Here is a 13719-nt window from a genome sequence, read left to right on the forward strand (position 1 = left end):
GACGGGCGTCCTTTTTAATGACGAGCCACTATCTTGTGAGTGACTTGTGATTGATAAGGTACGCCTCGTCATTTTTAAGACGGGCGTCCTTTTTAATGACGAGCCACTATCTTGTGAGTGACTTGTGATTGATAAGGTACGCCTCGTCATTTTTAAGACGGGCGTCCTTTTTAATGACGAGCCACTATCTTGTGAGTGACTTGTGATTGATGAGGTACGCCTCGTCATTTTTAAGACGGGCGTCCTTTTAAATGACGAGCCACTATCTTGTGAGTGACTTGTGATTGATGAGGTACGCCTCGTCATTTTTAAGACGGGCGTCCTTTTAAATGACGAGCCACTGTCTTGTGAGTGACTTGTGATAGATGAGGTACGCCTCGTTATTTTTAAGACGGGCGTCCTTTTAAATGACGAGCCACTGTCTTGTGAGTGACTTGTGATAGTTGACGAGGCCTAATATTTGACTGTCCTTTCTTTTTTAGCAAGCTAAGGACGCGGCTAGGGCGTCAGGGAAGAAGAAGGGGACGACTCTGTCCCAGCTGAAGAAGAGAGCTGTGCCGGCTGGCTCGGAGACTCCGAGTACCTTCAAGAAGCCAAAACCCCTACCTCGCCGTCTCGTGAAGAAAGACGAGTCGAAGGTTGCTGAGGGGGGATGCCCTGATGACGAAGAGATGGGCGTGGACAAGCCGTCTCTGGTGGTGGACTTGGTGGAGGACCCTCTTTCGGGAATCCCGGCCGACGTCCGCTCTCAGATACCGGCGGAGGTGGCCCGCCGAGCTAGGTCTTCGGGCGGTAAGTATTATTCGAACGTCGTTCAGACGTATCGAGCCTCCTCTGGCAGTTCTTCTTACTCTCCGCGTCATCCTAAGGCCATTGTTTTTCCTATAGCCAAAGACAAAGGGAAGGATGCAGCTGCTGCCGAGGATGAGAACGTACCTGCTACTCCCCACTATTCGTCAAAGGATAGGGTGGCTATATGCCGCAAGGTTTTTAAGGCCGTCCCCGCAGAGTATGTTGCTTCTCTTCCTGGCCGCAAGACTGACGCCCAGTTTGGTGCGATCCAGGCCACTCTTCTCGACGTAAGTCTATTTCCAACTTGCTTGTACTTGTCTTCCCTTTGAGTCATTTACTAATATGTAGCTTCTTCTGCAGTTGTTCTGCCGCATGGAATTCTGCAAGAGCTGGAAGACCCGCACTGCTGAGGAGCTCAAAGCTCAGGTGGCTGAGTCCACCCACCATGGTGACTATGCGTTCAAGTCCATTGAAGAGGTCCGCCTGCAGATGCAGACGACCATAGACCTTCAAGCGAAGGAGGTGGCTGCGTTGAGATCTGACAAGGCCGAGCTGCTTAAGAAGATCTTGGCGCAGGACAAGGACATGGTGGCAATGGTCGAGGAGGCCAAGACAGCGGCGGCGGAAATACGGGCGCTTCAGGACCAGTTGCGGGAGTACCCTCAGGTCAAAGAGGCGGCTGAGGAAGCCGAGCATCTTCGTGGGGAGCTAGAGACGGCCAGATCGCAAGTTCGCACCTTGCGTGAGCGTCTTCTGGAATCCTATGATCAGGGGGAACAAGCGACCAAGGACGCTGTTAAGCACGCCTGGGAGAGCCACATGTCAGAGTATGATCTTGGGTGGTTCCAGCGGCGAATGGAGCACAGTGCCGCTGTGTTGGCTGCTGAACGTCTTGGTCAGCCGCCCCCTGAGTTTGTATCATCTGATGACGAGGACGATGCGGCCGCCCCCTGATTTGCTTCCTTTCCTATTTTTTTTAAAAATTTTTATTCAAGCGCTCCCGTGCCTAAGGGCAAAAACAATTATGTTGTAAAGTTTTGGCGCTGATGGCGTCTGTATCATTGTGCCTGCTGAGCACACAACAATTCTCTTTCTTTTTCCTGATCAGGAATTCTGAGCTACTTTCACACGCCTTTCTACGGGCGTTGTTTTATAAGTAAATAGGTTTTTTGATGTTTCTCCTATCTCGCATTTACTTGCTCTTCATAATTTGATTATTCCTTGATCAATAGGCTTAATAGGCTTAATCAATAGGTATGATTGCCAAGGTGCATCCGAGTGTACCCTAAACCCTACTTTGGTCGTCACTTTCTTTGGCGAGCGTGTCTATAACGATATTGATTGACGCAAGTCAATCAATAGGTATGATTGCCGCTAGACATGCTCGTCAAATGGACTGGCCGGCCAAACATTCGTGCCGCCGCGCTTTTTAGCAAGCAACCTTCGTTTCGAAGTTAATCGTGCCGCTGAAATTTTGAGCGGACAACCTTTGTTTCCAAGTGGTTGGTGCCGCTGGCAATTGAGCATGCGCTAGGCCCTACTTTGGTCGTCACTTTCTTTGGCGAGCGTGTCTATAACGATATTGATTGACGCAAGTCAATCAATAGGTATGATTGCCGCTAGACATGCTCGTCAAATGGACTGGCCGGCCAAACATTCGTGCCGCCGCGCTTTTTAGCAAGCAACCTTCGTTTCGAAGTTAATCGTGCCGCTGAAATTTTGAGCGGACAACCTTTGTTTCCAAGTGGTTGGTGCCGCTGGCAACTGAGCATGCGCTAGGCCCTACTTTGGTCGTCACTTTCTTTGGCGAGCGTGTCTATAACGATATTGATTGACGCAAGTCAATCAATAGGTATGATTGCCGCTAGACATGCTCGTCAAATGGACTGGCCGGCCAAACATGCGTGCCGCCGCGCTTTTTAGCAAACACCCTATGTTTCAAAGTTTGTTCATGCCGCTGGGCTTTTGAGTGAACAACCTATGTTTCAAAGTTTGTTCATGCCGCTGGGCTGTTGAGCGAACAACCTATGTTTCAAAGTTGTTCATGCCGCTGGGCTTTTTAGCGAACAACCTATGTTTCAAAGTTGTGAGTGCCGCTGGCACGTATTATGCTGTACTGGTCGGCCAGCGGCTTGCTTATATTAGGAGGGGAGTTGGATAGGTGATCAGCCTACAACTTGGTGCTAATCTGGGCCACTTCTTAGGCTTCAAACAATTAGTCTTGCTGAGTTTTTGCTAATCTGGGCCACTTCTCAGGCCGTCATACAATTAGGCTTTGGTTATGCATTGGAGTGTGTATGTTTATATTCATTGTGCGAACAATAAATATTACGAAACAAATAGAGTAGTATTATTTATAACTTTGCAAGGCGAATTTAGCCGGTTACAAAAGTAATTACTACCCTACTATGACCATTAGAGGCCGCCCCTTGGGCAATGGATCGTGGTAAGTAAGACAAGGCTTAGCACATATCTAGAAGAAATATTTCTTGAGGTTGTCGGCATTCCAAGTGCGTGAAATAGGGCGGCCTTGCATGTCTTGAATGCGGTAGGTTCCATCTCTAACTTCATCATAGATCTCGTAAGGTCCCTTCCAAGTGGGCGTCAGCTTACCTTGTTCATTTGCTCGTCCTGTGGACTCCATCTTTCTGAGAACAAAATCTCCCACTTTGAGCACTCTATTAGAGACTCTCTTGTTGTATTCTCTTGCCATCCTTATCTTGTACAGCTGTTGTCTGAGCGCTGCATTTCCTCTAACCTCGGGCAGAAAGTCCAAGGCTGCTTTCATTGTCTCCCAGTTAGCATTTTCGTCATACAGCATGACTCTCAACGTTGGCTCACACATTTCTATGGGTAGGACAGCCTCGGCGCCATAGGCTAGCAAGAAGGGTGTTTCACCGGTTGAATTCTTAGCCGTGGTGCGGATGGACCATAAGACATTTGGCAGCTCATCAGCCCATAGGCCTTTGGCTTCGTCAAGCTTCTTTTTAATTCCTTCAGAGATAATTTTGTTGAACGCCTCAACCTGACCATTGGCTTGGGGTCGTCCGACTGATGCAAAACAGGTGTGTATGCCGTGATCTGCCAGCCACTCTTTCAGCTTAGGTGTCTCAAACTGGGGCCCATTATCGAAGACGATAGCCTGTGGAATCCCAAAGCGAGTCATGATGTTCTTCCAAATGAATGCTCTCACATCAGCAGTTTTTATGTTTTTGAGCGCTTCTGCCTCCACCCATTTGGTGAAGTAATCTACGGCAACGATGACATAACGCCTTCCTCCTGGTGCGGTCGTGAATGGGCCTAGGAGATCCATCCCCCATTTAGCAAATGGAATTGGGCTTATAATGGGCGTCAGAACTCGTGCCGGTTGATGTATTAGGTGAGAAAAGCGCTGACATTTGTCACACTTCTTGACCAGTGAGATTGCGTCCTCCTTAAGGGTCGGCCAGTAATAGCCGGTTCGAAGTGCCTTTTCAGCCAAAGCCCTTCCACCAATATGCGAGCTGCACAACCCCTGATGAAGGTCTTCTAAAATTTCCTGCCCCTTCTCAGGTGTTACACATCTTAACAAAGGACGGGAGTAGGCCTTTTTGTAGAGGGTGCCGTTCCACATTTCAAACCAAGAACATTTCTTTTGAAGTTTTGCCGCTTCCCTTGAGTCTTCGGGCAAGACTCCATTCATTTTGAAGTTTACTATGTCATCCATCCATGTGGACGTTCTGTCAAGAGTTTCTACTTCCATTTGCTCAACACTTTTGTGCTCTTTTACCTCCCAGAACACGTGCCGAGGGGTATCACAAGACGCGGAACTTGCCAACTTTGACAGGGCATCAGCTTGGTTATTTTCCGAGCGAGGGACTTGCCTTACTTCAAAGCTTTTCAGTGGCTCTACTTCCTGATGGACGGCCTGCATGTATTTGACCATAGTCGGATCCCTAGCTTCGTAGGTCCCATTAACTTGGCTCACAATCAGTTGGGAGTCAGAAAGTGCTACAATCTCCTCGGCGCCTGCCGCCTTACACATTTTAATGCCACAAAGCAGGGCTTCATATTCGGCTTCATTATTTGACGCCTGGAAGTTAAATCGCATAGCATATTCAAAAGTATCTCCTTCTGGGGAGTGACAGATTATCCCTGCTCCACATCCATTCTGTGTGGATGAGCCGTCTACATACACTGTCCACACTGTGCTTGTATTCTTGGCAAAGTCTGGCCTCGTCATTTCAACAATGAAGTCGGCACATGCCTGCCCCTTGACAGCTTTCCTCGGCTCATAGGTGATATCAAAGGCGTTCAGTTCTATTGCCCAATTCAGCATTCGTCCAGACGCCTCCAGCTTTGTGAAGGGTAGTTTGAGCGGCTGATCGGTGTAGATCACTATTTTGTGAGCTAAGAAATAAGGACGGAGCTTTCTGCTGGCCATGAACAGAGCTAAGCCAAACTTTTCCACTGTAGGATATCTAACTTCAGCATTTTGAAGAACATGACTGACAAAGTATACCGGCATCTGTATTCCCTCCCTCTCTGTCAGTAGAACGGCACTCAACGAGTGCTCGGACACGGCGAGATACATGTACAAAGTCTCTCCTAGCAAGGGACTAACAAGACGAGGCAAGGTGTGTAAGTGATCCTTTAATCTGACCAATGCCGCCTCGGCCTCGTCCGACCGTTCAAACTTGGCCTTCTTTCTGACAGATCTAAAAAAGTAGTGGCACTTGTCTCCAGCCCTGGAAAGGAATCTGCCCAGGGCGGCCAAGCAACCTGTGAGCCGCTGGACCTCCTTCACTGTCTTTGGTGAGCTCATATCAATTACTGCCTGGATTTTGTCTGGGTTGGCTTAAATTCCTCTTTCATCAATCAAGAAACCTAAGAATTTGCCTGCCGTCACCCCGAACACACACTTCTTAGGATTCAACCTCATGTTGTAAGCTCGAATAGTCTCAAATGTCTCTCTGAGATCAGTTATATGCGCCGCCCTCAGCTTACTTTTTACGATCATATCGTCAATGTAAGCTTCAATATTCCTGCCGAGCTGCTTAATGAACACAGTGTTAATAAGACGCTGAAAAGTGGCCGGTGCATTTTTTAACCCAAACGGCATCACCTTGTAGCAGTAAAGGCCTTGTTCAGTAACAAATGACGTTTTCTCCTGGTCGTCAGGCCACAACGGAATCTGGTGAAACCCTGAGTAGGCATCCATAAAGCTCATCATGGCATGCCCCGCTGTAGAGTCGACGAGCCGGTCAATCTTGGGCAATGGGAAACTGTCCTTTGGACATGCCCTATTGAGGTTGGTGTAATCAACACACATTCTCCAGGTACCATTAGGTTTTTTGACGAGGACCACATTAGCAACCCAGTCGGGGTACTGACTAGGCCTGACGAACCCAGCCTCCATCAACTTCTGTATTTCCGCAGCTGCCGCCTGATTTCTATCTTCCCCATGGTTCCTTTTCTTCTGACGAACCGGTTTAAAGTTTGGGTCCACATTCAGCTTATGGACGGCCACAGCCGGGTCAATACCCGGCATTTCGTCCACCGTGAAAGCAAAGATATCTTCAAATTCTCTCAAAAGGTGGACCAATTCTGCCGCCAGCGGGTCGTCAGGAGAAATCCCGATGGGCACTACTCTGTCAGGTTTGTCTGTGTTTAAAACCACATTGAAATGGGCCCCAACAGGCTCTGGACGTCTCTCTTCCATGTGCCCTGCTGAGATAGTTAATGTTTCTTTGACGACCTTGGGTTGTGTGTCGCCACATTTTCGTTTGTTGCTCGACGTCCCTTTCTCTTCACCTGTCCCCCATGCTTCTGGACTCAAGGTGGTTAGGTAGCAATCTCTAGCTTGTTGCTGGTCACCATGTATAGTGCTGACGCTCCCATCGTCACAAATGATCTTAAGAAGCATCAGATGAGTCACAATGACAGCCTTTGCCCTGTTCAACGTGGGACGCCCCAAGATGATGTTATATGCCGTCAGATCTTTCACTATGAGAAAACGGACATCCATTTGCCGAGATTCCTTTTTATTTCCCATCCTCAGAGGAAGGGTAATTATGCCGACTGGGTGGATGACACTACCTCCGAAGCCTATAATGGGATAGTGGATTTTCTCAATTTTTGAGGGATCATGTTGCAGCCGATTCAATCACTCTAGACTAATTATGTCCGACGAACTTCCTGTATCAACCAAAATACGCCTAACCCTTAGGTTAGCAACTTTTAACTCAATTACCAAAGGATCGTCATGCGGGGTGGAGATTTTCCCACGGTCGGCTTCGCCGATTTCAACTTTTGGAAACGGGTCAACTGTGGCCTTGCCGGACAGCATCACTTGTCCCAATCGCTTGGCATAATCCTTCTGGCCCCTCATGGTCGGCCCGCCGGCGGCCAATCCTCCTGAAATGACTGCCACGCACTCTGGGTCGGTACGATTCCCATCTTCCTCCGAGGGAGGGGATTTGTTTTTCTTGTAGAAGGGTTTGCCAGAACCTCCCGTGTTCCTGCTGATATAACTTTTTAAGAACCCCTTGGTGGCTAGGCCATCCAATGCCCTTTTCAAGCTCTTACATTCATTGGTGTCATGCCCAATGTCACTGTGAAAGTGACAGTACAGTTTGGGGTCCCTACTTTCTGGTGGTGACTTCATGGGAAATGGACGATCAATGTCATATTTGGACCCGACGTCCATCAGGATTGTGTACATGTCTGTGTTATACTCGAAACGCTCCCGATCATAAGTTCTGGGCCGTTTCTGACCTGCCGCTCCGGGGGCCCTGTCTGATTCTTTTGCAATAGCCCACGTCCCGTTAGGCCGGTTCTTCTTTTCAAATTTCTCCTTTTTTGCCGCTAGCTCGGCGTTATCACTTCCTCTGGGGTCTTTCGGGACGCTGCAAATCTCTGTTGCATGAATGAAGGCCTCCGCCTCATCCAGCACTTCTGCCATTGTTCGGACGCTTTTCTTTACCAGATCAAACTTGAAAGAGCCCTTTTTAAGCCCTCGAATGAAGTTATCGAATGCAACACCATCTGGCAAATCCGGAATTTGCCCTGCCTCTAGATTGAATCTCTTCACATAACTCCTCAGGGACTCGTCCTTCCCTTGCTGAATCCTACTCAGATGCATGCTCGTCTTCTTCTCTTCCTTGTGAGCCATGAACCGAGTAGAGAACAATAGCTCGAGCTCCGAAAAAGAGCGAATAGTTCCGGCTGGAAGTCTCTCGAACCACTTAGAGGCTACTCCTTTGAGTGTGCCCGGGAAATACTTACACCAAGTTGAGTCAGTTGTTCCTTGGACATACATGTGATGCCGGTAAACCAAGAGGTGCATGTCCGGATCTGTGGTACCATCGTAAGCATCAATGTTGGGCGGCTTGACTTTGGGTTCCCTCGGGGCTCTCATGATAGAGTCTGCAAAAGGGGTGGTGTGCCCTAGGGCCATGTTGGACACCCCCTCCTGAATGTGATATACAGGGTCTTGGCGCCTGGAGTAAGGTAGCCGCAGGGAGGACTCGCGTCCGCGAGTTTGACGGGTTGGACGGGTGGCCCCTGGACGTGCCTGGCTCAGATGCGTATAAGTTGGATGAGGGAGAGGTCTATCCGGCATGACGGGGGTTGACCCAGTGTCAGAAAGTTCCGACTCAGAGTCGGGCAACCGCTCTGCGCGTGGCTGCTCACGTCCTCGGGACGTTTCTCCGATCAGCCGCCGTGGCATTCGGCGTGGTAGGTAAGACATGGTCTGATTTGGCTGACTTGTTGGCGGCTGTCTCCTTAGGTCCTCGCCTGTCAGCCTGGTCCAGACATTTGGGGGGCGCAAAGAAAGTGTTGGCCTATTGCTTGCCGGCCTCTCATGATTTGCAGCCACAGCAGTGGTGTAAATCAGCATACTCTTCTGTACCTCAGCATTAACTGTCTTCCCTACATCAGCTTGGAACTCAGCCAAAATAGCCCGAAGAGCACCCACAGAGACAGGCATATCAGGGTTCTCCTCTATTACCGTATCCACCCGAGGATCCAGGTGTCCTCCAGGAGGGGTGCGATTGGCCTGGTCGTCCTCCTCGCTGAGCACCTCTACCTCGGCAGTGTGACGAGGGGTGTGCCCGGCCGCAAATGTACGTGCGGCATCTTCAGTGATTCTTGTGGCCGGCGTATGATGTTCAGTCGGCATTTCTCTTTCGAGGGGTGGCCGCTCTACGCGTGTAGGCCGCCCAGCATCGTTGTCCTGTCGTTGATCTTCCATGTTACCGTACCTCCCCACAGACGGCGCCAAATGTTGTGGGGTTTTTCCGGTGAGATACCTGGGAGGTTTCTTGGTAACTTTTACAGATTAAACAAGATTGTATTTTTATAGAGAGAGAAAGTAGAGAGAAGGCAGAGCAGCAATTGCTCTAGAATGTATTGATTGTGACCCTTTTTTCTAGGGAAGTGGGAATATTTATAGTACTAGGTTTTTGGGGGAATGACCTAATATTCCCCTTACATGATTGGCTGGGGAATGGGAGGAGGACACGTGTCCTTTCTCCTTACAATTCTCTGGCCTCATTTGGCAATAGTGGGCTGTTTGGGCCTATTGTGCTTAGTCATTCACTTGGGATACATACTAATTAAGCCCCTTTCCAGGTATAGGTTTTATACATACATTTATACACACTTAAATACATACATTGTAGATACCTAGATTAATACTCATGCCTCGGAGTAGACTTCGTATGATTTCTGCTTTAGGGGGCGCAATACGTGCCATGTGTCACGTCCTCATTGGTACACGAAGGCACGGTAATTTTGCCCACAACAATTATGGCTTGATTATGTTGCATGATTAAGGATTTTAGTTCACTTAAAATCTAACCAACATAGTAAGAGCCTTAAGTTCCAAACTTAAAAATTGAGTTAAAAGGTGCCATGCGAGGTGTTACTTATCGATACTAAAGGGGTAAGGTACACAAATAAATGTGAGTACATGTTAGTTTTGGTGAAACTCAACGATATAAGTAAGGAGTCATTTTATGTCGTGGAAAATCGATAGGTTTACCTAATAAGTTCTTAGACGTACCTATCAACCAAGAGTAGTTTCTAGACTATTAGCAAAAGGCTTTTGCTTACATAAAATGTTTTAGAATTGAGTCAAAATACATAATGTGCTTCATTCTTCAATGGTTTTAGGGTCTTGGAATCATTTTATTCACACCTGCCGGAACACATAACTCGAATAAAATGCTAATGACTTGTTTAAATTGCATGATTGCTTTAATTTTCAAGTTATTATTCATGATAAATGTTTAGACTTTGCATGCTTCAATGTATATTTTAATTATTGTTTATAATTAAATATCTTTTACTGCAATAAATCCTTTTAGAAAGGTAACAGTAAATTTCCTCGATTGGTAATGAATCCAAGAACGATTCACGGAAATGAGAGAAAATGAGCAATTTAAATGTACGTTTCTTTTAGCGACTTTTATGGTTGTTTTCGAGTATCAAAGTTGAATGGCGAACCGATTGGTGCTTGTGAATTCAAAATACAATGTAGTTTTGAGATCATAAAGCATTGAGTTTAGACGCTCAGCTTTACCAATAGTTAACAACCTAAAATCTTTTTTTCATTTAATTCTCGAATGAGTCTATTCCCTAGACATTCGAATAGATCGATGCTTAGAGAACTTTAGAAGCTTCTTGTAAGATCATCTAGTTGAAGCAAAACATTCAACATAAATTAAATGGTAAGAACCTTGTTGGAGTGACATTGGACATGTCTAACAAAGTATAAAAGTCAACACTAGAGAATTCAATTCTTAAGGCTATTAGAAAGGGTACAGGAAATACGAAAAACAAGGAAGAAAGGAAAGGAATCTTCAATTCCGTTTCTACCTATAAGTTTATATTTAAAGAGAAGTGACCTAGCAATCAAACTTCCTTGGTATCATATACCGCTTGAGGTTCTTACTTCGGTAATAACTCAAACAATGGAAGCTAGGCTACACTAATGACCTACAAGTGGGAAATGAAGCATGACAATGCTACATTAGTTGTAGGGTCATCTAGTTTGTTTTTAAGTCCTTTCAAAGGCTGGAACTTAATGGCTATTTTGTTCCATAATCAGCATACCTAAATTTCTGCTTCAAACACAGAAAGACTCACATTCAGAAGAACGAAAACAATGCTTGTTTGTTTTTTTATTTGAATGAAATGGTCATTTACGGTTTGAGTCAATATGCTTGATTAAAAACAAACAACTCTTTAACAATTAAAACTTTACTAGGTTCAAATCAACCCCTTGATTTGAGTTCCACTAATCTTTGGCATTGTTGCTTAGACCATGTCAACAAGTTAACGTTCAAAAGCTCTATTTTGATGGACTTTTGAAAGTTGATTGATTTCTAGATCAATTCAAGACAACTAGTCTTACTTGTTGAAAGTAACAAAAGATATGAACTATTGTTAGAACGCCTAGACGATAGAGTTCAAAGCTAAAGAAAGAGATTTTATGATTTTATTATTTCACCCAGATTTGAGTGAATATTGGTTTATTTACTCAATATGATATAAGTTTGAATCTCTTTGGATAGTTCAAAGATTCAGAAGTATAAAATCCACTTGGCAAGAAATCATAAAGATCCAGGTTAGATCATGTTGTTGATTACTTATACCAAGAATGATCATCAATGATTGTGTGTTAAAATTTCACGATCTAGCTCCATAAGATATGGTATATCTAAGTTGGAATGATCGAAGTCGATTAGTACTTGATTCGATCAATGATGGATCATAAAGACTTTTCCTATAATTTCTAAAACAAAAAATCTCAACTACCACCAAACTAAACCAAATTCGTCAAAGCTATTGAAAAGTAATTTCAGAATATCTTTTCATAATATATATCTAAAGAGTTGCTAAACTCAGTGGGAGCTTAGTGTTTGTTGTTCAACAAACTAAGGCCCATGTCTAGATATATGTTTCATTGTGATTTATTCAAATGAGACACAAGGGTATTGTTTCTACCACGAATTTTTGAGAACATAATGTTTGTTTGCTCGAAATAATGTCCTTTTGGAGATTCGTTTCCAAAATGACAAGTGGGAGAAAATAGACCTCGAAAGTCTTCGAGGCGAACAACAAACATAAACGGACATTCCGGAGGCTTTTCGAAGTTCTTTAGAAAATCCGAACACGTATTCTTTAAGGACTTTAGAAGTGGCTTTTAAAGAATAGACATCTCTTAGAAGACTTTACAAGTGCTTCAAGGAGAACAGAATATTCAAAGGACTTTCAAGTGGCTGTTGATATTCTATTATTTGATCGATGTTCTATACCCAAGTAGGCATAGAGTTCAAGTCATTGAAACTATGAGATTCTTCTATTAGATAGTGAAGAAATATGGAGTTCAGGTCACTGAAGCTATGCGATTCTTCTATTAGATAGTGAAGAAACCTACAACTTGCAATCAAACTATTATCATGTAGATTAATGAGTTTTTGACCTGTAAGAAAGCTATGACGAAACACAGATTCCCTAAAATGGTTAGAGGCCATATATAGACTCAAATGTTTTAAATGGTTAGAGGCCATAAAACATACTCAATGTTTTGATGACAAAATTGAAATTTTGTTGATTTGCAAGAATAGTTTCACACATATTGGTTGCAAATTGGTTTTAAGGATAAAAACCATCAAACATGGAATTGTGTTCACACACAAAGCTAGATTAGTTGCTAAAGGTTACAAGCAAATTCATGACGTGGATTGTGTTGAAACCTCATGCATAATCATAAAGCTCAATTCTATAATTCAAGCAATGATTGCATATTGGTACATATGGCAATTGGATGACAAAACATCTTCCTCAGTCAAATGTTGGAAGAAACTATGTACATGGCATGTCATAAGGATTTGTGGATCCAAATAAATACTTGAAAAGGAAAGCTAGCTTATGAAATCTAAGTACAGATTTAAGTAAGCAAATTGGGAATTAAAATTTTATTTTAATGAAGCTAATAAGTATTTTAGTTTCATAAAATGTACATGATTCTTATAGATATATAAGAAGTTTAGTGGGAGTACATAAAAACTTAATTGGTCCTATGTGTATCACACACATATCTCTCTATTGTGAAATAACATTCAAATGCTAATGACTTAGATTTGAAATTATTCATCAATGATGGACCATGGAGAAACTTAGTACATACTGGGTATTAAGATCTATTTACAAAGATCTTATAATATTGTTTTGGATTAAGTAATGGCATTTACTAAATCAAACATGAAATACTCCATATGAGATATTCGACCCATGTGAATAAATCTAAGTAAAGAATGTTTGAACTATGTATAAGCATTTACTAAGTTAAACATCAAAGGATCTAAGTAAGATTCTTAACCTATATTATATGTCAAAGAATTTAGCTGGATTTAGTATCTACTGAAACTAGAATGAGCTAAAGTTACATGAATAGAATTCAATTGGGAATAATTCTGCAAAAGAATTTATCATGTATGATATAATATGAGGATCGCCAAAAACGTATCGTATGACTTTAGGCATGACGAACATATACCAATCTCTATTGATCTAAGTGAAGATCAACTAGATTGAAATCAAGAAAAACTTATGGTACTTGAAAAGGTACATAAGATTAGTTCTTGATTCAAGGAAATAAAGATATGCTAAATATTGATGCTACACGCATAAACACTGGCAAAGGATCAAGCAAGACCCTTTGGAGTTAACCATTGGCAAGGACGAGCTATAGAGCATCGTGTTTTGAAAATGGCAACATGGGTTGGAGACCATGAGTTGTTGCGTGGGAAATTAGAATATTAATTTCTATGTTCCAAAGATACAGCTGGAAAGTCTTCCACATATCTGTGAACTGCTTGGATAAGTAAATCCAAACAAAGCATCACTACCAACCTAAACAGTTGAAATAAAAGT

General features: G+C 43.9%; 1 protein-coding gene across 2 annotated transcripts; it reads left to right on the forward strand.

Moving 5' to 3' along the window:
* Positions 1 to 466: 466 nt before the first annotated feature.
* Positions 467 to 1764, forward strand: LOC130459525 (uncharacterized). Of its 2 annotated transcripts, XM_056826957.1 has the most exons (3): positions 468 to 792; positions 889 to 1079; positions 1153 to 1764. In XM_056826957.1, exons 1-3 carry the CDS (start codon positions 672 to 674, stop codon positions 1744 to 1746), a joined length of 906 nt encoding a protein of 301 aa, XP_056682935.1. In that variant the 5' UTR covers positions 468 to 671; the 3' UTR covers positions 1747 to 1764. The 2 variants fall into 2 exon arrangements, with proteins under 2 accessions (XP_056682934.1, XP_056682935.1); XM_056826956.1 differs by having other exon boundaries at positions 467 to 1079.
* Positions 1765 to 13719: the final 11955 nt, after the last annotated feature.

Source organism: Spinacia oleracea, chromosome 4 (assembly GCF_020520425.1).
Source record: "Spinacia oleracea cultivar Varoflay chromosome 4, BTI_SOV_V1, whole genome shotgun sequence".
Classification (NCBI taxonomy): Eukaryota; Viridiplantae; Streptophyta; class Magnoliopsida; order Caryophyllales; family Amaranthaceae; genus Spinacia; species Spinacia oleracea.